A 23,184-nucleotide genomic window follows, 5' to 3' on the forward strand; every position below is an offset into this window, starting at 1 on the left:
TGAAATATATTTCATCGAGATGAGATTGAGATAAAACGACGTCACCGCAACGACCGTTGGTCCCTGCAAAATATTCAACAAAAAATCTCTGAATTTTACGCGGAATATTTTAGCCTTTTTTTTTTCTCGAGTAAAATGTACTCTAGGCAAAGTGTAAAAGGTTGTGGCTTGTTTTTTGTGTGCAACTTCCTGTAAGAATTTTGTCATTTGTTGTTGTAGGTTTTGTTTTATTTGTGGGCAAGTTTGGATCACTTTGGTTGCCGTGCGAGTTAAACAAAAGTGCCACTTGGTTGTGGCGGCTCTCGTTTGGACGTCATCCTCCGTCCGCACTCAAAGCGCAAAAGCGTTTTTCTCTTTGTAGATGCGACCATTTGCGTTCTCGCATTGTTGCACGTCTGCAAAACGGATAGAAAATGCAAACATTTAGTGCGTTAACAAAACAAAGCGAAATATTCCATTTGGAAATCAAGATTGAAAATGAAACTGTCGCAACTTTTCCTTCCGCTTTCCAGACCACAATTGGAAAAAAATAATAATAATCAAGCTGTTTTTGATTTTTGGTGTTTTTGCCTTCAAATAACGAGTCTTTTTTTTTTCAACATTTAATATCAGTTTGCAAATCTGATGTCCGGTTGCGCCCAACATTGCCGCCGTGCCGCCTTTGCACTTTGTTGACATGAACATTTTTGAAGGGAGCGAACTCGGCCTGCATTTGGAGCTCCTTGTTCATTCCTTTTTGTTCTTTTCTTTTCGCTGCCGCTGCTTCCTTTCTTTCTTCTCGCGCTTGTCTCGCTCCTTCTTTTCCTTCTTGACTCGCTTTTCTCGCTCCTTCTTTTCTTTCTCCTCTTCGGCCCGGCACGCCGCTTTTTCTTTGGCGGCGTGGTCGTCTTGCGTCGCTTCGCCCTTGCGCTCGTCTTCGTCGCTCGTGTCGTCGGCGCTCTTCCGAGACTTCTGTCAAAAGCCAAAGACGACGTGGCCGTCAGTCGAGCGTTTCCGTGTCCTGACGGCACACGAAAACGCTGCGCCAGCTTTTTCTTTTCAAACATTTTGGGGATAAATCATAGAAATGAGCACTTGGTCAGATTGTTGCTTCTCAATTTGAGTCGTTGGTTAGCATGAAGCAAAGTTGAGCGGAGCGCCTGACGGAGGAGGCGAGGACCTGACCATGAAGCGCGCGTTGTGTCCCACGAAGCCCTTGACGAGGCTCTTGACATTGTCGACGCGCTGGAGGAGGCGGCGCTGGCGACGGAGGGCCTCGGCGTCGGCCTCGCGCTCGACCCGCAGCTCGTCGACGCAGCTCGCCCAGCGCGCGCTCTCCTGCCGCAGCAGCTCCTGCAGCTGCCGCTTCTGCTCCTCCTTCTCCTCCAACTTGGACTTGAGCAGGAGCAGCACGTCCTTGACGTTGCCCATCTGCGCCTTCTTCTCCTCCAGGCTGGCCAGCATGCCGGCGTTGAGCTCCTTCTGCTGGCTCAGCTGCTCCTCCTTCTGCCGGACCTTCCACACACACCAAAAACATTTGAGATTGACGACCGCTTTTCGGGCAATCGCTTTCATTTCAACGCGTCTGTCTGATTGGCAAAGGCGGAGAAGGCGACCGCTTTAACCGACAGGAAATCGTGTTGGTCCACTCCACTTGGCCAATTCGGAAGCAAGCCCTTCAAAGTCTCTTAGTTCCGGTTTTGCAGGCTCGGGTGGCGAAATGGCGGCCATGTTGGTGGGGGCAAGTTGGAGGTAAGACGCGCCGACGTTAGCTTAGCGTGTCGCGAGTCTCCTATTCCGACTGGTTTTATTTTTCCGGCCGGAGAGTCTAAGGCGGGGCTATCGAGGCTCGGGACGGCGGCGTCGCGGGTCGTTGCGCACCTTCTCCTCCGTTGCGGCCTTGACACTGCGCAGTTCTCGCTGGCAGTCGTCGACGGTGCGGTCCAGATGCCACTCCATGTTGTCCCAGTGCTCCTCCACGTGCAGCCGCACGCTCTGCCTCATGGCCAGGAGCTTCCGGGAAACGTCGTCTTGGCGCCGCGCCCACCGCCGACTCCACTCGTCGTCGACGGCCTTCAGCGTGGCTTCGGCGGCCGCGTCCCGAGTCCGCCGGAACTCGGCGAACCGCTCCATCCAGAAGGAGCGCACCCGGTCCAGATCGGCACGGTGGGCCGCCAGCGCCTCGCCGAGCAGCTGCCGGACTTGCCGTCCGCTCCAGCTCGCCTTGTCGTCCTCCAAGTCGGGCGGCTCGCAGCCGGACTCCATCCTGAGGTTGTCGCACGAGGGCGGCGAACACAAAGAATGCAGTTGAAGGATTTCCAAAAAAAAAACAAAAAAACTGCAGCCTTCACGCACGTTGCAGAACATTGCGTAGACGTTAGCCCAAATTTGACATCTCACTTGCGACGCTTGCGTGTTCCGCAAACCTCACAAAAGCCGTCGCGATGTTTTGCTAAGCGCACGAGCGAGCCCACATCAAGGCGGCGGCGGCGGCAGTTTCGGTTCCTTTCGCCTCGTCAAACGTGTTCTAAAAGGATTCACGTGCTTCCGCTTCGTCACTCTTGATGCAATTTTAGCAAAAGACGTTTTGATTTGTGTTCCCGACACTCGCGTGTCCGCAAACTTGTGAATGAGCTGCTGCCATTTATGATTGCATCATCTCGCCCGCATCCCGAAAGGAGATCAGATGAGGTTGACGCTAAGCCTCGATTCAAACTCTTCTTTGAAACGCCAACTTGACTTTGTAATGAACGTAACGTGGCCATGCGGCGGCGGCGGGCTTCCTTCATTGCCACGAGAACCTCGGGCGGCACGTGTTGAAGGCAGAAGGCGGCCAACGCAACCGCCTTCGCCCGATCTGAATGTACGAGTTCGCCTTGATGCCGCAACCGAGACATTCTTGACGAGCGCCGTTGCGCTCAAGGCGGCTGCAATGGTTTCGCCAAGGAACAGGTTAAAAAAAAAAAATTAAATACTTGATAGACATCTGCTGATTAAGAGATTATATGCGTGTACTTGTTTTTTTCTTTTTTGCCATCCCAATATGTTTGCATTTCAGCCCGACGACATCGATCAGAACAGCGAGTGCTGTCGATTGAGTTCATCGGAATGCGATGGACTTACTTGAGACTAGAGCGATGGCGACGCCGCAAAGAAAAGTCGAGCGAGCGCCAGTGTTTCAATTGACGACCGACTCATTTCAGCCAAAAGAGAAAATTGTCACAAAGCATCAAAGACACAAAACTCGGTGAGGGGTGTGGTCAAATTGCTTTCATCTACTGTGTGTGTAATCTAAAGGGATGTTCCGGATCACTTAGTTGAGTTTTTTTCCCCCCAGACTGATACCACAAAGCATTCACTCTTGAATACTCACCAGTACTGATAAATACTTTTGACAGATCAAATTTCAATGAAAACGGAGACTTTTCCTTCTTCCTGGTGCACGCGACAATTCACCAACGTGTCAACAGCGCCAACTAGTGGCGAGGATGAGTTGCCTAACGTCCACTTTTGTGGCTCTGCCATGCACGTCTCTTTTTGTCGACAATTTTATCATCAAACTGCAACCCTCAGCTTGACAAAGTTGGGAGAAAAACGACACATGCTTCTCTTTGCTCACGGCTGTTTTCTGTCAACATCACTCGAACGGCTTTTTCGCACATCGATTTTTGACGTCATTCATTAGCGCCAACTTCGCCCACACTGACAAACTGCAAATATTTTATTTTACAATATCTTCGAAAATTAAGTAAATAATCATTGTTCACGTGTTGGTGTGTGGTTTTATTATGTTTGCAGTGCGTGCTTAACTTTTGTTTTTTTCCCATAATGCCACGAGGTATGCGCTTGGAAAGGAGGACCCCGTTGCCTTATGGGAGACAATGCTACAAACTGTAGCATTTAGCCTGCAAATAAATAAAGTAGAAAAGGGGACGTTTGAATTTTTTTTTTCCCTCCTCTATCTGAGCCACAATGCGGCTTGTTGTTGGAGTTGATTTGTGCATCGAATGCTTCCCAACAACTCCCAAGACGTCAGTTAGTTTGTGGCAAACATTTGACTGGCGTCTGCTTCAACACAAATGTGGAAAAGGAGGACATGTTTCACTTTAAAGATCAACCACACGTAAGTGTCTTTTCGGAGTCATTTCCTTCACCACGTGATAATTGTGGCATTCTTTGAGTCGTTTGCTTGGCAGCTAACGCGCCGGTTGATGTAGCATCAATGCTAGCTCAAAGCGCGCGAGGAAGTCACGTGGTGTGCAACTCTTATCAAGTTAGCGAATGAGTCAGAAGAGCAGCACGTACGTCGCTCGTTCGTCACAGAATAGCCAGCAACCGGTCGGCAAAAGTTGTGGAGTTGTTGGGGAGCACATTTCTAAATGGGAGAGAAATTAGATGCTTGTTTGCAAAACGTGTTTAATGGTCGCTGCGGCTGTCGGCATTGGCGTGTACTGGAGAAACAAGCACGTGCAACAGTGGCCGCAAGAAATCATTTTGTAAACAGAAGCACGTGAAATCTGGCCAGCCTTGGCCACGCCCACCAAAAGCCGCTCGTTGTATGCCAGGTTAACAGAAGTGCTTCTTATGTTCGCCCAAAAAGGTGTTTTTTAATGCAATAATAGGGCGTCCAGAGGACACTTCTTGTCGTGTCGCTGCAACGCTCATGTCAGGGGAACTTTTACCAGTGTTTTCAGAATGAAATAAAAAGAAAAAGAGTGTCCAAGATTTATAAGTTTGATTGCAATGACACAAAAACAACAGCAGAGGGCAGAAGAGAACTGCATCACCTCTGACATTTTTCTCACGTCACACGCTGGTAGAAACTCAGTTTTTTATTTAGTAACCTTTTCCTTACCTACTCAATGACTTGATTACTTTCTTGTTTAATTATTTACTGAATAGCCGCTCGATTGTTTTCTTGGTTGTCTGTTGTGGTCGGCAGATATGATTGTCCAATGAGAAGCAAGCGTTTGTTCAGTGTTGTGACGCAAGTATATGTTAAGGTAGCGACGGAGTTGGCAAAAAAAAAATAGCTGACTTTTGGCAGCGTGATCATTTATCTGGTTGCTTCATTAGGAAGCGCTCGCTTGTTTGTGTCGCGCACTCGCGACAGGCGTGCGTGGAAGCAAAGATCGATTTTATGTGTGTGTGTGTTTCTGTACGGGCTGTCACCATCCTGTGACAAATGTCATCACCAAATAATAGGACAAGCGCTAACAAGTTTTCCTCTCGCGCTGTGGCATAAAATCAATCATTGATCTTCTCGAGGGTGCGCGCACATCTTCGGTCATACTGCTCGCTCACCAATTTGAAAATGGCCGAATCCAATTTTTGGCGTGAGTTGGCCTTTTTGCAGTGAGTTCCTCTAAAGTAATTAGAGTGTTCGATTAATCGTTTCAGTCCAAGAGTCAACTTTATCGTCTGAACCACATAAAAATGCTAATGTTGGAATCGTGTTTTCAGCTCTCGTGTCAACTATGTCGTTGATGATATAAAAATCCTGATCTGGTGCTTAGGGAGCATTCCGTTAATTGTTTCAGACAAGACGTGAGTAAAGCATGTCGTCCACTTTATTCAAGTCGTGTTGTCGTGATTCAGGAGTATTTGAGTAATTGTTTTATCCTTTGAATCATCAAATGAGTTCACGCGATAAAAAGCTCAATCCAATATTGGACTGCTATTCGATTAATTGTTTCAGCCCTCATTTGTGGTGTCGTTCACAATCGTTCTCATCAGCCTCATCTGAATTCTGAATCACTTCAAAGGACTTTCAGCAGAGACTTTATGCAACTAAAGAAGTCTGCTAAAAAAAAACAACTTACAACTGAAAATCTCATTTTGGCAATTGAAGCGTCGGGAATGAGCGAGCGACTCCCAGCGCAGCTTTTGTTTACGTCTTGGAAAAGAATCACAACTTCAGGTGGCGAAAAAGTTTCTGGATGTTGGCAAACATGACGAACACGGCTCACGGGACACCGGCCAACGCGTGCAGCACACTAGCACAACACACATACACATGCTCACACATTTAAAACAACCACTCACACGCACACACATACAAAGTTAAACACGCACCTACACACACAAACACGTAACACACAAAAACACACACACTCACACGCAACATCCAGAGCACACAAAAATAAGTAACACACACACACACACTCCCGGGGCTTGCAAAACAAGGCCCAGCACACGCATACACAGAGGAACACACACAAGCACACACACGTCCACACAACACACACTCTCACACACAAAGCGTTCGACTAAGTGGCTGTCTTCGTTTTCTGGGTCAAAACTTGACGAGCTCACAAAGTCTTTGAAGTTTTTTTTTTTTTTTTTTTTCAAGCCTCCAAACTACTTTGGAAAAGTACTCAATCACAAAAGTACTTTCTACAATTACTTTACGCAAAGTTGTAAACATCAAAGTGTCCTCACTTGGTCCTTGCAAAAGTTTGCATCGTATTTGAGCTGCGATGGCGTCGTCGTGCTCCAAACGTTGTCGTGGAATCTTGTATGTTCACCAAACAAAATCAAAAGAAGCGTCCTGTTCGCTTCAACGTGTTAGCATCTTGCTGGCTAGCTTTGTGTTAGCTTTTCCTTATTAGCGTCTTGCTAGCTTCCACGTTTGCGTCATGTCAGCCTTTTGCTTTGCGTTAGTTTCGACATTTTAGCTTCGTGTTAACGTCACATCGCGTCCTTTTAGAGTCTCCGTGTTAGCTTCTTGTTAACTTGGGCACGCTAGCTTCTACATGTTAGCGTTTAGAGGTTTATTGGGTGATAAAAGTTAGCTTCTTGTTAGCTTCTCCATATTAGCTCCTTTTGAATTGCGTTAGATTTCGATTTGCTTCGCGTTAGGCTCATGTAAGCTGCTTCTCGTTGACTTCTTGTGAGCTTTTTTGAGCATTGACATGCTAGCATCTTTGGCTTTGCTTCAATGACGAGCTCATTTTGTGGAAAGCAATGATCAGTGCGCCTGCACATCTGCCTGAGGGGATTTAAGGCCTTGTTGAGTGCGTATGAACGATGCTGCCTGATTGAAGACAAACTGTCTTTTGATTTGGGACGGGGGGGGGGGGGGTTTAAGAGCGAGGCGGCGGGGGTGTTTGCTGGGGTGGCGCTTTCAGCATTGTCGTGCTTCCAGCTGCAGGGTACTTGATTAATATGTCCGTGTTACGCAACCTCTGCCAAGGAAAACACAGCTGCTTTGTCCGGTCAGACGCGAGCAACCAATGAGAAGCCAGCATTTGTCTAGTCAGACACCTGCCGCCAATCAGGAGCCAGTCTTCCACATCTGACCTCCTTTCAGCGTCGTGTCCAACATTTTGTCATTTGGGAGACAATCAAGCGTCACTTGTTCTTGCTCGCAACCTCAACGCAGCATTGAGCCAAATGTCCCACGGCACCTGAACGCTCTGCCATCTGTGCCGTTTGCCATCGAGCAATTTCAACTTGAGCGCAACTTCCTGTTTGCTCTGCTGGCCATTGGCTTGTTTTTCACTCAGGATGGACTTGCAATGCCACATCCAACCTGCAGGTGGCAATGTGCACACCATCGCATGCCAAGTCGAGGGCAGCCCGCCGCTAAAGGTCACTTTAAGAATCGACGAATCTGACCCTCATGTTAGTCATTGAATCCGAGAAAAAAAAGTGTTTGAAATTTGCACCCCTTTCTTGAATAACGGGACGTGAAAATGCACAAGCATAAACTGCCGCGGATTCAGTTACTTGTTTGAAATGTGGCCAAAATGTTGACGATTGCTTACGATTGAGTGAAAGCAGAAGTTTGCAAATACTGGACGCGTTCTTTGGAAAAAAAGACAAAGTCTGCTTCCATGGATGACGGTGATGAGGAAAATGTATCATTTGATGATCAATTAGTTGACGATGAATCGATACATTCGCTCCTTAATTTCCCATTGGTGCATGTTTGCATCCATCACCTGCAGAATAGAGAGCGGCCCTCGAGGACCGGATTGCTTGGCATGTTCTCTTTCGTGCACTTTTTTCACTTCTCATTGGCTCATTTACGAGTTGTTGGACTTGTCACAATTTCATGTCTGATATGACGAGAACGGCTGACGTCTTCACCCTTTTTTCTGGATCACTGCGCTCACAAGCGCGTGCTAGCCTGCTCGACTCCTCCCACTTTGGCACCGGTGCAAATGGAAAGACGTCACGTGAGCGCGCCGCGGCAGTCGTGTCGTGTCGTGGCGTGTCGTGGGTCCGTCCGGCTTTGCCCGCCTGGTCTGCTAGCGCTCGACGCGCAACTTTAGCGTGCGCGCGCGCGCTCTCTCGCGTTCTCACCTTACTCGCTATCACGAGGTCGCGCGCGTCTTGCCTCGGGTGGGCGGTGCGTTGACGCGTGTGTCCGCGGCGCGTCACCGCCAACTGGATGTGCGGACGCGCGGCGGACTTGTCGTCAGGCCGGCAGGAGGAGGAGGAGGAGGAGGAGGAGGAGGCGATTCGCTCGAGGAGTGGAGCGATCGGCAGCCGGCCGCAGACAACAACACTCCAACCTCCCCCCTCGTGGTGTCCGTGAACGCAACACTCGCTCCCTCATGAGCTCAAGCGCGTCTCCTCTTTTTCTTCTCCTCTTTTCTTCTGAGAAGGATGTGAGGGCAACATGTTTGTCCTCCAGGTGAGTTTTTCGCCTTTTTTGACCTGCTCGTGTTTCCAAAGTGAATCGAGTTTGCATGCTCGCCTCCGCTTTTGTGGCTTTTGTGCGGGTGCTTCGGCTTCAAGCTCACACTTGCCGAAAACATGTCAACGTTTTGGTGCGTTGGAAGAGCGACACATTGTTCCAGCGTTTGTGCTCTTTGGTCTGGACAGAAAAACTTGTTTTTGTGTCGTCGCAACTTTTAGCAAACGATGTTTTGCGGCTTTCGAATCAGTCGATGTCGGTGTTACGCAATCACGTGACATGTGACGTCATCGCCGTGTCAGGTTAATGTCGTGCATCCGTTGGAATGTCGAGCGAGGAGGGCTGGCAAACTTATTTCGATGTATCGCGTCCTTGCGGAGGCTGCCGATACCATTCGCCGATACTTAAGGCAAAAAAAAAATAATGGGACATGTTGTAAGTCATCGTCGACTTTAGTTGGCGCTGCACTGTGAGTGTTTGGCACACGTGCGACTTGCCACTTTGACGATTATTTGTCGAAAATGTAAGTGTGAGTCGTTATTCGGGGATCCGCCTGAAAAAAAATAAATCTTTTGCTCGTGGTGAGTCAAAGTTTGGCCCCCCGCTGGCGTAAAATGTCTCCCACGGAGCAAAGTTGGCGCGTTCGGGTCAAGAAGTTCGATTCTGGATGTTCCGCCATCAAGACGTTCCGATCCGGATTTTCCTTCCGAATGTTTCCGTGCGCCGACGCCATAGGAGATGAAAACGCAGTCGCGTGCGCATGTGAAAGCTCGTCACGTGTCACAAAAATGTGACGAGGTCCTGCGATGATGTCATCCGCGTGCGTCAGCCCTACTGATCGCGCGCCGCCGATCGACATGACGACGCAGGCGAGCCGCGACGAGATTGGACCAAACCGGTCGAACGTCCTCCAATGAGCGGCAACCGACAAAATCTTGTCGGGATGAAACGAAAATGAAATCTAAATGTCGGCAAAATGTTGAGTTGAGCCGAGCGGCCCTGGCTCGCCCCGTCATGTGACCGGCGTGACGTTTGCGTGTGTTTCCGCAGATGTGCGCCGCCTTCTTGGTCTTGCTGCCGTCGGCCTCTCGGGCCCAAGTGACGTGCGACGTCGTCCTCGTCGCAACCGCCGACAACTCTTTTGGTAAGATGAGTTTCTTCATGCAAATGTGACGTCTTCCGCGCTTGGCCTCGGGCACGCGCGAGCTCACTGGCGTGTTTCACGCCAATTCAAATGTCTCATTTGTCCGAAGCGGCGGTTTGCTTGTCGAGCGCCAGCGGGCCGCGCTCATCCACGAAAGGCGACTTCTCGTCACGAATGCGTTTGCGAACGACTCGACCGTCACCTTCATCATTTGGCCGAGTCGTTGTCTTTTTCAAAGTAACGTGTGGTAAGCGTGACTCGAATTGTTTTGACATCTCCAAGAGCGTTTAAGTGCAGCCGTCGGGCGACGTCCGCCACCAACCGGTCTGGCGCCGCCGAGTTGTCAGAAGAAGAACAGCGAGGCCCGGGGGAACGGCCGCCCGTTTTCTTCCTTCGGAGGGGGGGGGGGGGGGGACCCCCCTGCCACCACCGCTTACTGTTGCCCTTAAACGCGCGCAACAAAAAGTCCTTTGAACGTTGATTCAAGATCCTTCGTATCCGCCTGAAGGTGCTCCTACTAGTGCGCTCTTTGTCTGTCCTAGCAAGACGGTTGAGTGCACTAGTAGCGCAAGATGACGCGTTCCTACGGAGGCGCCCGTGCGCACACGTCCACATCGTGGAAGCGCGTCACGTCGACTCGTCCACTTTTAGAACGACATCGCTTGCACTCGTGGCTCGCTGTTGACAACTTGTGCCGGATTTGGACGGGCCAAAGCAGATTAGAACACGGACCTTCGGGTGCGTGGCAAGGAAATGGAGCGAGCGCACGCTTGTGACGCGATGCCACCTTTTGTTTGTCTTCTCAGGCCAATCGTGGAACGAAACGCAGACGGCGAGCGGTGAGGCAACGACATCGCCGACGACATCCACACGCAACGCGAGCGACGGCGCTCTCCTTTGGCGTGTCGCGGACGCGTACTGCGAGGCGTCGCTGGACGGCATCGGCACGTGCTGGCCGCGCAGCCCCGCCGCTCATTTGGTGTCGAGACCTTGTCCCGAGACGTTCTACGGCGTCCGCTACAACACCACCAGTAAGGACGTGCCAACGTCACCGACGCGCTATCAGCAAAACTGCAACATGCTAGCGACGCGCCGCCAACGCGCGTGCTCGCAACCCCATGATGTCGTCCGTGGAAGCCGCAACACGCAATTGGCCCGTTCCGTGGCCTGATTTATTTTCATTTTTTTCTTTCTCTGCCGCCGAAAAAAGAAAGATGCAAAAGACGCCGAATGCAAAATGGAGTTGCGTCTTTCCATAAATTAGCATGAGCATTGAAACACAAATTAGAAAAACAAATGAGGACGCTTGAAAGTGGCGGCCAGGGGGCGGGGCCGTGATGATGTCATCAGTTTGTGGCGATGTCGCAGTCGCCTCCCTGGGTCCCCCCCCCCCCCCCCCCCCCCTCCGCCCAAGGCGTCATCCTCACTAATGTTGGCAGCTGAGTGTCCAAACAACGGCGCTAATTAGCGCAAGTGTCGCTATGGCCCCGCCTCGTGCTGACATTTAAGAAAACAACAACATCAAGGAGAATCTCGTCAAAGTCGCAGGACGGCCGCGGGGGGGGGGGCTAACGGCAAACATTTTTGACAAGAACGGAGACATGCGCATGTTGTCGTGCGTTAGCGTGTTAGCAAGCGTGTCGTTTGTGTCGACCAGCATGACTAATTTGTGTGTGAGCACGTTTGATTTTGTTTGCACGCTCAACGTTCGTGAGGCTAATGCTACACTCGCGCTAGCATCGTCGCCACCGAATATTTGGAATGGTTTGACAAAGCGGCGGCCATCTTGCGTTGCCACTCACTACACGCCAAACTTGAAAACTGTACTCGTATTTGTCTCCTACGAGGAAAACGGCGACGTACGCTCGTCCCGATCGGCGCTATGTTTGCATTTCGTCGGAAGGAATGCGATTGACTGCTCCTCAAAGCGTTGCCGTCAACAATGACATGAAAGCAAAGCCCGGCGGGACAAAATTGGCTGTCCGACGTCAACGTCGCCATTGGCTGTGATCATAAAACGGCCACGTGGGTTCTTTAAGACGCTCTCCCGACTCCGACTTAGCTTAAAAGACGCACCGAGAAGTGTTTTCATCAGAAACGCGACGCAAGATGGCCGCCCACCGCCTGGCTTCCGATTGCGCGGGTTCACCGGCGTGTTTTCCGTCCTTCGGGTGAGCGTTCGCCGGCAAGGTCGTTCAAACATTTGCAATCGCGCCGTGGCGATTATCGATTGTAAAGTAGACGTTAGCGCTCTATTTTCAACTGGCGATTCATTATTCATCCTTCGTAAATATTTGATGAGGTCAACAGCCGGGTCACGTGACTTTTTTATGGCGCCGCAGTCGACGATCACGTTAGCGACCTTGCAAACTCGTGCGCATGTTTTGTTTGCTTTTAAATGTTGGAGAGTCTTCTGGCCGGGAAGTTGCCGTCCAAATGTTTGAATTTTTTCCAAAAGTTGAAGTCTTGTGTGGACAATTATGTTCCCATCGCCATGGAAACTATTTAAAAAAAAATAAATAAATAGTCCGCTCCTCATCGGACGGATGACCTTGAACGTGCCCAAATTTGGCCAAAGGACGCTTTGAAAGCGAGAATGAGCGCGAGGTGAAGACAAAAAAAAGAAAAAGAGGATGAAGATGTGATTCGGATGAAGCGTTTCTGTCTAAAAATATCTTTTCCATTGTGAGAGCTGATTAGGTGCCATGAATCATCTCAGTGGAATCAAGCTGGCTTTCCCAAATTAGATCTCCAACTTAGCATCGTTTGTTGCTTCTGATTTTTATTTCTTGGGCTTTTTCTTTTTTCTTTTCGCCCATTCACGAGATCCTTTGCATGAGCGCTAAAAGTATGAATGACGCCAATTTTTGCTGACACAGCCAATAGAGCTAACATGCGCTAATGTGTATGTTAGCAAACGACGCTAATTCTGCTAAACTGTATGTGCTAACGATGCTAATGATGCTAATGTGCGCCACATGTTGCCAACTTCCAGCTTGCTGATGACAACCTTCTCTGGCTTGTGACGCCGAAAGAGCGCTCGAAACACGCCAACCTGATTCCGCACTCACACAAAGAGCCAAAGCAAGCTAATCCCCCCCCCAACACACACACACACACACACGGTTGATGGTCTCCAGAGGCAACTTGCTGGATGTGCACACTAACCCCCCCCACTCCCCCCCCCCCTCTCACTCTGCTCATTTGTGGAAGTCAAGATGGAGGCGTGCTCGTGTGTTGATTGGGGAGGGGTTAGTTCTCTGACTAACAAGCCTCCACACCAGCATGCAGCACAAGTCCCATCAGTTTGGTGGGGGGGGGGTATTGTTATCCGGCTAACAATCACGCACACACGCGCGGTGTTCCCTTCAGTACAGTAGGAATGTGTTCCACTTTGTATGTTTTGTCCCAACGGCGAACACGACTTTTGCCGTCGCCGTCGTCCACATCCAAAGTCGCTGAAAAGACGTTCCCCCGTTTTGTTTGTCGTGGTCGTGTTGCGGTCCTCCACGCGCTCAACAAAAAAACACGCGTTTGCCGCGTCGCCTTTCAAAATGGCCGCAAACCGGCGACTCGCTCGAGAGACTCGATGCATCGGCACCATGGAATTTTCGCTCAAAGTCACCGTTGAGGCGGCGACGCGTCCTCGCATGCGCATCGATCGTTTCTACCGTCGCATCATCATCGGAGTCTCGGGTTGCCACGGTTACCAAACGGCTCCCGGAACCTTCGTTCGTGGACGGGGAGGAGCGTGTCGCTCACGTGGATTTTGCACCTGCTCGCCACCGGATGAACGCTGAAATATGAGGCGGCGCGCTCATAAAAGTCCCGGCGCAACCGAGGAATCTCAAAGGAGCTTCCCCGTCGGGGCGGCCAATCGTCGCTCCGGTGGCGTGCGGCTCATCTTGATGTCAGACCGCATTTCCCATTCAGCGCCGTGATGCTATTTTTAGACCGCCGTCAGCACGTTAGCGCCCGCAGGCTACGCCGCTTCTTCTTCTTTTTTTTTGCCGCATGCTGCCGACACCGAATGAAGTCGCTGCATCGAGTCATCGAAATGCACAAACGCGCTCGCCAACGTGTTGCTTCCGAACGAGTCCTGAAATCTTTTTGATGTCGTCGGCAACGCCGCCAAATGCAAAAACGGGTTTTTCCCGACACAACAAAATCGCACGCTCGCATCGGCGCAGATTTTCACATCTTCGGCCGCAATGGATGAGGAAACTCGCGCTTTGCAACGTTTGGAAACATCGTTTGCGTTTCGCGTTCTTGAGGTTTTTCAGCGCCAATATTATTTGCTTGCGAAGACGATGATCGGGAAGATTCCGCTTCAGGTTGGCGTCCGTGCAAATCACGGCGGACGATGATGCGGCTAATCTTGATTCCAGATGACACCCCCCCCCCAGCGCCGCGTCACTATTTTTGGCCCGCCGCGAGCACGTTAGCGCCTTTGCGCCCTCGGGCTTCGCTGTCTCCTCGCATGTTTGCCAACATTTTTTTCCTGGCGCCTTTTTGTCTCCGGACGCAGCGGCGGCTCACGTGACGCCGCGCTTTGCAAATCCATTGGAGCTTCTCCGTCCTCAAAATGTGTCGACGCGGCAACAAACGCTGACACGACGAGCACGGAAAGAAAACAAATCAACGGGCGGCGTCGCTTTCATGACATTCGTACGTTTGGAGCGGGAAAAGCGGCAGCGGGATAACAAAGCGGTGAGCTCTTCGGACTCGCCCGTGCGCTTTGAAAGTTGCGATGATGCCGTCCTCGTTTCCATAGCGACGGGCCTCGCACCACTTTTTGGCATGCCGGGCTGACGTTCGCGGTGCGAAGAAAAGTTCACACGCCCAAATTCATTTTTAGGAACGTCACATTGCTGCAACGTGTGTGTGTTCCTAAACGTGATGGTGAAAATTGTGTGTGTGCGTGCGTAGACAGTGTGTACAGGAGATGTCTGTCCAACGGGACGTGGGCCGCCAAAGGCAACTATTCCATGTGCAAGGCCATCCTGCAGCAGGTGAGCCTCTCCAATCATCATCTTTTTTTTTTCTCTATCGTCGGCTTTGCGACGACACGCGCATGCGACGCCGTCACGATCGGTCGCCGGATGTCGCAGACTCGGGAATATTCTCCAATCGTTTCCGCGTTCCCAGACCGGAGAGGTCCAAAAATTTATGAGAGTTCACCAAAACGAAAATGCAAAATTGACTTCATTTTGATCAGATGAGAAATGCGCTTTTGGAATGTTTCGATTTCACCATTGATAGCCTTCGTTTGTCCACAAGAAATCCTTTGAGAATTTACTTTGATTTCGTTGTTCAACTTTATTTTTTTCAATGTGCACGCGACAAACTAAAAATGCATTTCAAAATTTCAGATAAAAAACCTAAAACAAAGCATTTTCGAAAGAGATGAGATTCCTGAGGGGGTCGGGGGGGGCGATCCCCGACACAGATTGCGCACCCTTGGCTGGTTGCCATGGTGAGCGGCCCCGCCCACGCCAGAGCTCATTTTGGGATGCGGGCAGGTACGTTCGTGTGCCCTCGGGAGAGTTGATGTGCGGATTAAAGGTCTTAATCCCCACGCAGACGCCAGCCGTTGACATAAATCTGCACATCCGGCCGACCGCTCCCTCAAAATGGCAAAAACTGCAAAAAAAAAAAACCCACCTTGGATTGGTCGCCAGCCACATTGCTGCATTGACGTCCAATCTCTTTATTTGATTTTTTTTCTCAGAAAAAGGGCAAGATGCACTACCAGATGGCGGTGGTCATCAACTTCCTCGGTCACGTCGTCTCCATGCTGGCGCTGCTCGTTGCCTTCTTCCTCTTCCTGTGTTTGAGGTAAGTGGCATTATCAATCCCCCCCACCCCTCCCCCCCTCGCCCCCGCCTCTTATTGCAAAGCCCCAATTGGTCACGGACTCACAAGCCACTGCCAAGTAGGACACGTCTCCATGCGTGTGGAAGAAGTCGATCCAAACACTTCCAAGCCGTCATGTGGGGGGGGGCGACACGCAACATACTGGGGGGGGGGAGGTCAATCCACTTGTGACTTGCCGACTCGCGAGTGCGAAAAGCGACAAGGAGAAAATGCAAAAAGCTCAACAAGACGAGCGCGTTTATGCACAAGTCGTGTTTTGGTCAGCACATCGAGCCGCCGTTCAAATTTTGGATTTGAAGCCGACCGCCATGCTAGCATGTTAGCGCGTTGGCCCGCCCCCCGCCTGCCGAACGAGCACACCTGTCGTCCTGACGAGCGTGAAAGGTCACAAGATCGAGCACAAAGCTTCGTTCACGTCGTTTTGGTTTCGCTCTCATTTCAAGAGCACAAATAAGTCGGGTCGCGTTTTGGATGCGAGCGACCTTTCCATCCCACGTATGGAATTTTATGAGCCGCATTTTGCGGCGATCCTCCAAATGGAGCCGGTACGCACGAAAGGAGTCGGCAATTATTTTCTCAGGCCCACGACGTGTCGCTAAACGCAAAACAACCGAGGACGACTCGCACGGATCTCATGTGGGTCGCGTTTTTCCCTGCCGGCGGTCTGGCAGGAGCATCCGCTGCCTGAGGAACATCATCCACTGGAACCTGATCAGCGCCTTCATCCTGAGGAACGCCACGTGGTTCGTGGTGCAGCTCACCATGAGCCCCGAAGTGCACGAGAGCAACGTGGTGAGCGCGACGCACCGCCGCTCACGTTTCAAAGCCAAGCGCGGCCCCCGCTGAGCGCGCGTGCGCATTTTCTTTTGAAGGTGTGGTGCCGACTGGTGACGGCTTCCTTTAACTATTTCCACTCCACCAACTTCTTCTGGATGTTCGGCGAAGGCTGCTACCTGCACACCGCCATCGTGCTCACGTACTCCACCGACAAGCTGCGCAAGTGGATGTTCATCTGCATCGGCTGGTGTACGCACGCACGTGTGTGCGCACGTGTGTGTGCGCTAGTTGCAAACATGTCGCCGTCGTCGTCGTGTGTTGATGATGGCGTGTTTTGTGTGTTGCGCTTGTGCAGGCATCCCGTTCCCGATCATCGTGGCGTGGGCCATCGGGAAACTTTACTACGACAACGAGAAGTCAGTTTCGCCTTTCGTCCTCCTTGCAGGCCACACTTTTTTTTTTTTTTTTTTTTTCACACACTGACTGATGCACTTTATTCAATACACTCGCTGAGCCCCCCCAACCCTGATTTCCTTCCGCTCAGACAGCTCGGCTCATTCCTGATCCGTGGTGACGCTTTCCAGGGACATCTGAGCTAACCGATGCGCGCTAACACACATGCAGATACGCCCCCCCCCCCCTCGAATCTTCGCACCCCACTAAACGAGCGAGCGTCCCGTCCGCTCTCTGCTCAATTCGTTAGCACGCTAGCGCTCTCCCCGCGGGATCAAGTCGGCAACGTTCCGCTGGGAATGTTTGGGAATTCCTCCATGGCACTGCTGATGTTGTGTCATCACCACGCAGCCCCCCCCCCCCCTCGCAAAACTCGCCTGAGCGGATGAGTTGCTTCCCACAACTCTGGCGCCATCCGCTTCCTCGGAAGTCTTCCGCCAGCCGGTGTGCAGCAGACAGTCACTGGCTAGGCCACGCCTCTTCAAGGCACACACGCAACTCCTCCATTTCACAATGCGCAGCAAATTTTGTTTCATTGCAACGTTTGAATGTGTGCTTGGTTGCCCCGGTGACGCGCGTCCGTCTGCCGCCGTCGACAGGTGCTGGTTCGGCAAGCGAGCGGGCGTCTACACGGACTACATCTACCAGGGTCCCATGATTCTGGTTCTGGTGGTGAGTTGCCATACGGCGGATGTGGTGGGCGGGGCCGCCGCTCACGACGCTCACGTGCTTTGACTCTAGTCAGCAGTCGACTGACGAGACGTGTTTTGTTTCGTTTTTTTTGGGGGGGGGGCTGACTGTCAATCACGTCACTCGATTGAAAATCCAATCACGTGTGCGCGTTTCAGATCAACTTCATCTTCCTGTTCAACATCGTCAGGATCCTGATGACCAAACTGCGAGCGTCCACCACCTCGGAGACCATTCAGTACAGGTAGACGGGCGGAAGGGCAACGGGGCCGTCGGCGACCGCTCACTCTGTGCCCGTTTGTCCCGGCAGGAAAGCGGTGAAGGCCACGCTGGTGTTGCTCCCCCTGCTGGGCATCACCTACATGCTCTTCTTCGTCAACCCCGGCGAGGACGAAATCTCGCAGCTGGTCTTCATCTACTTCAACTCCTTCCTGGAATCCTTCCAGGTACGCCGATGTCGCGCCCGCCTTCGCGAGAGCGTTCCGGTCCGGCGCGTTGACCTTTGCCCTCCTTCTGCCGCCGTCCCGCAGGGCTTCTTCGTGTCCGTCTTTTACTGCTTCCTGAACAGCGAGGTAAGTGAGGTCCCGCCTCCTTCGTTAGCATGGCGACCGATCGCCGAACGGGCAAACGCGGCCGCGTCTTTCAAACACACGCGAACGTACGCCGCAGACACACACGCGCGTCGCCCGAAGAAGAGGCGGTGTGCGGAATGTCGTCTGTCAACAGCGGTGGTGCCGGGTTGCGGTTGCCACGGCGACAGCCGGCGGCTCCGATGTGGAGCGGCGACGGACGGCAAGGCGCTCGATTGCTCGTCTCCGCCGGATATCGATTGCGTGTTTGCACCCGCACCCGAGCGGACGAACGTGCGGTGGGAGCAAAGGGCGAGAGGGGCGGGGTCACGGCGGGGTCGCCGTCGCTCATCCGTGCGGTCGGGTCGCTGCCGCCGCATTTGCGCACGTCGGCCTCAGACGGCAAAATGTCACCTGCCGATTTCGTTTCGGGACACGCGTGGGGAGGACGAATTTGAGTTGTGGTGGATGGCATCTGGTTGCTATGGTTACCGCCCGCCTCCCAGTGTCTCAACATTTTTTTTTCTGCTCAAATCAATTTGCCACAAATGTTGAAGAGGTTTTATTCATTTCCTCCACTGCATGTTGCCGGCGTCTTTTTGTTTTTGTTGCGTCGCTCGCTTGTTTGCGCGCGTTAACGTGTCGCTGTCCTTCAGGTGCGCTCGGCGGCCAGGAAGCGCTTCCACCGCTGGCAGGAGCAGCATTCCATCCGGGCTCGGATGACGCAGGCCGCGTCCATCCCCACGTCGCCGTCGCGTGTCAGCTTCCACAGCATCAAGCAGTCCACGTCGCTGTGAGTCGGCCATCAACACGCCAGGTTAGCGGCACCCGCGATGGGAACGCCAACGCGCCCTCGCCGGCTGTTCCTCGTCGCCTTTGTCGTCTTTCCGCCCACTTTGGACACATTCCGCGCTTTCCTTTTCCCGCCTCGGATACATGCACGCCGTCGGTTTGGATTGAGAAACGAGCAGGTGTGTCAAAAGGAAAAGGAAATGCTAAGCTAATCTGAATTGTAAATCGAAGAAGAATCCATTTTCTTTGTCGGGCACTTTTCATTCTTGTCTTGTACACACGTTGCAAGTCAAGAGGTTGAAATGGAGTGCAAGCCTCTTTGAAGAGGAAGGACTGAGCATGGACTAGTCAACGTGGTGCCGAAGGCCCGGTCAGCTAAGCTAGCAAATGCTAACGCTAAAGTGCGTGTTAGCGCAAAAGACTTTCTGCGAGTTGCTGTGACGAAACGAGACTGCGCAAGCAGCCCGGCATCCGAAGCGGAGAGCAAACGTTAAGCTCAGGTTAGCGCGATGGCCTCGCGGTACGATTCCGATTCCTGTGTGGAGTTTGCCTGCGTGGCTTTTCTCCGGGTGGTCTGGTTTCCACCCACATTCCAAAATCACGTATGCTCGGTTAATAGAACGCTTTAAAGGCGTGATTGTGAGTGTGAAAGGTTGTTTGTCTTTGTGCGCCCTGCGATTGGCTGGCGACCGGTTCAGAGCGGGTCCCCCGAAGATGTCCGGGAGTGGCGCCAATACGCCCGTGACCGTCCATGCGACGTCGCTTTCTACTTGGCTGGTGTGCCGTTCCTTGCGAGCAATATTGATCGCAAATGCTAAGCTGAGCTAGCAAACTCTTAGCAAAGACCGCAAATGCTAATGCTAGGTACCAGTTAGCAAGCTGGTGTGAGGAAACAGGAGCGCGTATCACACATGTCCTGCGTTCAACACACAAAAAAACCAAACAAAACAAAAAATAACAATTGCTAAGCTAAGCTAGCAAACACAAATGCTACGGTACATGTTAGCCCGCAACACTCATGCTAGCAAGCTGATGTGTGGAAACAGGAGCACGTAGCAGCCTGCCAGTTGTCACTTCCCGTCTCGAAAGCGCAAAGCAAATGCTAAGCTACATTTGTCATGGCTCGGTAGACAAACAATTGGTGGCATTTTTTGTTTTGTTTAGTTTTTTTTGTCTCGCCTTTTCCTCGTTGTTAGCAGCGTTCTTCTTGATTTTTTTCCATTCATCTACAAATCGGATGGAAACGTCATTGTACGTATGTCCTTTCCTTTCTTCAAAAACAAAACATTAAGAAAGACGTTTGAGAATGTTTGCCGTTTAGCGGCGGACATTTTGAAGATTTGGACAATTTGCACTTCAAATTCCTATGCAGACGCGGAACGGAATAAAAGCGCCCATCGGCTTTCCATACCTTGCTGACGTTCTGCTCTTTTTGTTCTTGCGTGTGATGTCATCAACACGCGCCAGTCGCATGATGTGAAGCGTCTCGTGTCTTAGCTGTCGTTAGTTTTTTGCTATTTATTTGACTTTGGGCATTTTTTTTCTCCCTCGTCGCATACATAACTTGTCATAAACTTGCGCTCGCCAGCAACGCAAAGTCATCCAGCGTCTGCGCCAAATGCGCAAGTTTCCTTTCGAGACGCGGAAGGCGCACGTTGCGCTCGCTTCACTGACCTCTCGCATGCACCGAACTCCCTCAGCTCGCCAACAAGCCTTGCACATGCACGCAACAAAACTCACATCCGCCAAAAACAGTCCCCAATAATTTAGCAAAAGCTCACGCACACAATGAAAACGCTCACGTCCACCAAACAAAACTCTCGCAAACACCCAAAAAGTCTCACTTCCACAAGGCTCATACGCGTTGACACGCCCTTCTAGTTGTTCTGTTTGTGATGTGAGAGCATTTTGTTGGGGGTGGGGGGGGCTAGGCTGAGAATGTTTTGCATGTGTCAGGTAAATGTTGCTCTTTTGGTCCTTTACGGCACCTGCTGGATGCGGCTGCGACTTGCTGATTTCCATTTCCACCGACGTCGAGTTGCGAGTTGTGTGCGCGGCATTAAAAATTTTTTTTAAAAATGCAAACTGTTTATGTTGTATTTTCCTCCTGACAAATAAAATGTGTGCAAATGGAGCCATCACTCTTATTTCTGGAAGCAACACAAAGCATGCACGTGTTGTCCCCACCGGCCATTTGCCTCGAGGGCCAACTGAGAGCAGCATCCACATTTCGAGCATCTTGTGATCCTTTTAAGCTGTCGCGGTGGGGGGAGGGGTGTGAAGGCTGTACTGGAGTGTAATCAAGTGCATGCAGGGGGGGAGGGGCGCCAAATCTAAAATTGTCATTGTCAGCCTTTGGTGGTGGGATGGGGGGGGGCTGTTGTTGACCTCCTGCAGGGGCCACTGAGTATCCACGAGGGAGAGGGGGCGACACCCTACACCCCCCCCCCCCATTTTTTTCTTTATTAGAGGTCAGGCCGACTCAGCTGTAGGCACGTAAGTGCAGCGCCATGACCGGAAACAAACAAAAAAAATGGTCGAGAGGTGGACATCTTTAGGGAATCCTCCCAAAAAACAGACGATATTTTGAACATGAATTAAATCCGTCAATCATTTTAAAAGACACTTCTTTCATTGTACAGTTTTTTTTTTTTACTAAGCAAATATTTTGCAGGTAAGTCCCCAAGCGAGAGACTGCATTGTTTTTTTTTTTTTTTTTTTTTTTTTTTGAGAGACTGCATTGTATTACGTCAACAATGCTCGCAATGACGTCAGCAGAAAAAGTGGAACCTATGGCCACTGTTCCTTCATACATTCTTCAGAATCACTTTTTTTTTTTATCGCTCCTTGTCCTGTGTGGACGATCTGACAAAGTTGGCTTCATGGTTCTGAGTTCGAACTTGGTTCTTTTTTTCCGAGTTTGGACTTGAAACTTGGCCCAAGTTGAAGCCATGCAGACCCGCAGGCGTCATCTCGAGGCTCGCTGCTTGCTGCTGACCCTCCGTGTTGTGCACTAGCGCCATCCAGTGGCACTTTATTGCCACTACTACTTAATGACTCCGAATGCTGCATAAAAAAGTCGCAAGTGGTGGGGGCCAATTTCCCACCTTCGCAAATGTCCTTGGCACAGAAATAGTGCAGGAAGGGCAGTCATGATTGCAGTCAAGGCGCCTACATTTATTGAAGATTGTTGTTTGATTTGTGTAGCAGAAACTAGCCTTGAACGTACCACAAGTGTTATTTTTGTGTGTTTCTGATCGTTGAGTTGTTATTGCTGGCATCGTTGTGGCTCCGAAGCCTATCTCGCCTCCCAAAATACCCACAAGTCACCCTTAAATGCTCACCAAGAGTGCGCTTCCAAGCCCGCCACCAAGTGGTAAAAAAAAATATTGCATATACTCGAAATAATAAAACAGCCTATTGACGTCTTCTACAGATGAATGATCATTTGAGATTCTAAAATGACGAATATAAGTACTACATTAGGAGCACGTTTGCATTTCATTATTTGAATGTCCTCTATTTCAATAATACAACGATTACACATCCATGTTCAGCATATCAACAGATGTGTCACCCACTTACTGGCTGTATTATAATTCATCCGTTTTGAATCTCAGATGAGACATTTTAGACATAATCATTGCCTCAGATGAGAGGTGCCCAGGTCTGGTCCTCGAGTCCCTATGGAGCTTGTTTTCGATGTCTCCCTCCTCCAAGGCAAACGATCAGCGAGCTCAGCAGAAGTTGTTTGAATCAAGTGTGTTGGAGGAGGGAGACATCGAAAATGGGCTACATAGATGCATTTTAAATGTTGTCACCACGGTGACGCAACCATGATTCAATTTTGGCCCGCTAGCTTGGTCTTCCGTTGCATCCAGGTCAGCATTAAATGAGAACCTTCTCTCTCATTAATGCCCGACCTGGAGGTGAAATAAATTAATTTCAAGAGCTGGTGTAAGAAGTGAAAATTGTGAACCTCCTCCATATTCGGTCACAGTTGGACGTCCAGATGTGGTCGTTGATTTGGCGGTCCACTGGACGTTGGATGATTGCAACACATTTTTAGCCTCTTAGCCAGCAAGTGTTTTGATGTAATGCAATGCCGTATGTAAATGTTTCATTATATTCCATTATACATATTGCATGTGTATTCCTTGTATTTTATTTTGTATTTGCTGGGTTTTACATCCAAATGAGAATCTGTTCTCAGAGGCCTTAGACAGATAAGAAAAGGTTCAATCGAACCAGTTTTC

The 23,184-nt window shown here is 50.8% G+C and overlaps 2 protein-coding genes across 9 annotated transcripts; one reads left to right on the forward strand and one right to left on the reverse strand.

The window, feature by feature from the left end:
- Positions 1–593: 593 nt before the first annotated feature.
- On the reverse strand, positions 594–3,183 carry LOC148317910 (uncharacterized). 3 transcript variants are annotated; one of them, XM_088284907.1, is made up of 4 exons: positions 3,103–3,183; positions 1,861–2,245; positions 1,165–1,494; positions 594–951 (listed from the first exon to the last, which is right to left on the reverse strand). In XM_088284907.1, exons 2-4 carry the CDS (start codon positions 2,242–2,244, stop codon positions 727–729), a joined length of 939 nt encoding a protein of 312 aa, XP_088141033.1. In that variant the 5' UTR covers position 2,245; positions 3,103–3,183; the 3' UTR covers positions 594–726. The 3 variants fall into 3 exon arrangements, with proteins under 3 accessions (XP_088141033.1, XP_088141032.1, XP_088141031.1); XM_088284906.1 differs by lacking the exon at positions 3,103–3,183 and adding an exon at positions 2,335–2,343; XM_088284905.1 differs by lacking the exon at positions 3,103–3,183 and having other exon boundaries at positions 1,861–2,573.
- A 655-nt stretch (positions 3,184–3,838) lies between these two features.
- LOC148317911 (corticotropin-releasing hormone receptor 1-like) lies at positions 3,839–21,062 on the forward strand. 6 transcript variants are annotated; one of them, XM_088284292.1, is made up of 13 exons: positions 3,840–4,102; positions 9,677–9,770; positions 10,577–10,801; positions 14,700–14,782; positions 15,502–15,608; positions 16,319–16,439; positions 16,520–16,673; positions 16,780–16,840; positions 17,477–17,549; positions 17,726–17,811; positions 17,878–18,013; positions 18,098–18,139; positions 18,793–19,092. In XM_088284292.1, exons 1-13 carry the CDS (start codon positions 4,076–4,078, stop codon positions 18,931–18,933), a joined length of 1,350 nt encoding a protein of 449 aa, XP_088140418.1. In that variant the 5' UTR covers positions 3,840–4,075; the 3' UTR covers positions 18,934–19,092. The 6 variants fall into 6 exon arrangements, with proteins under 6 accessions (XP_088140420.1, XP_088140422.1, XP_088140423.1 ...); XM_088284293.1 differs by lacking the exon at positions 3,840–4,102 and adding an exon at positions 8,167–8,623; XM_088284294.1 differs by lacking the exon at positions 18,098–18,139 and having other exon boundaries at positions 3,839–4,102.
- The last annotated feature ends 2,122 nt before the right edge of the window (positions 21,063–23,184 follow it).

The sequence above is a fragment of the Idiotropiscis lumnitzeri genome, chromosome 20 (assembly GCF_059441095.1).
Source record: "Idiotropiscis lumnitzeri isolate Australia: NSW breed Sydney's pygmy pipehorse chromosome 20, RoL_Ilum_1.0, whole genome shotgun sequence".
NCBI lineage: Eukaryota > Metazoa > Chordata > Actinopteri > Syngnathiformes > Syngnathidae > Idiotropiscis > Idiotropiscis lumnitzeri.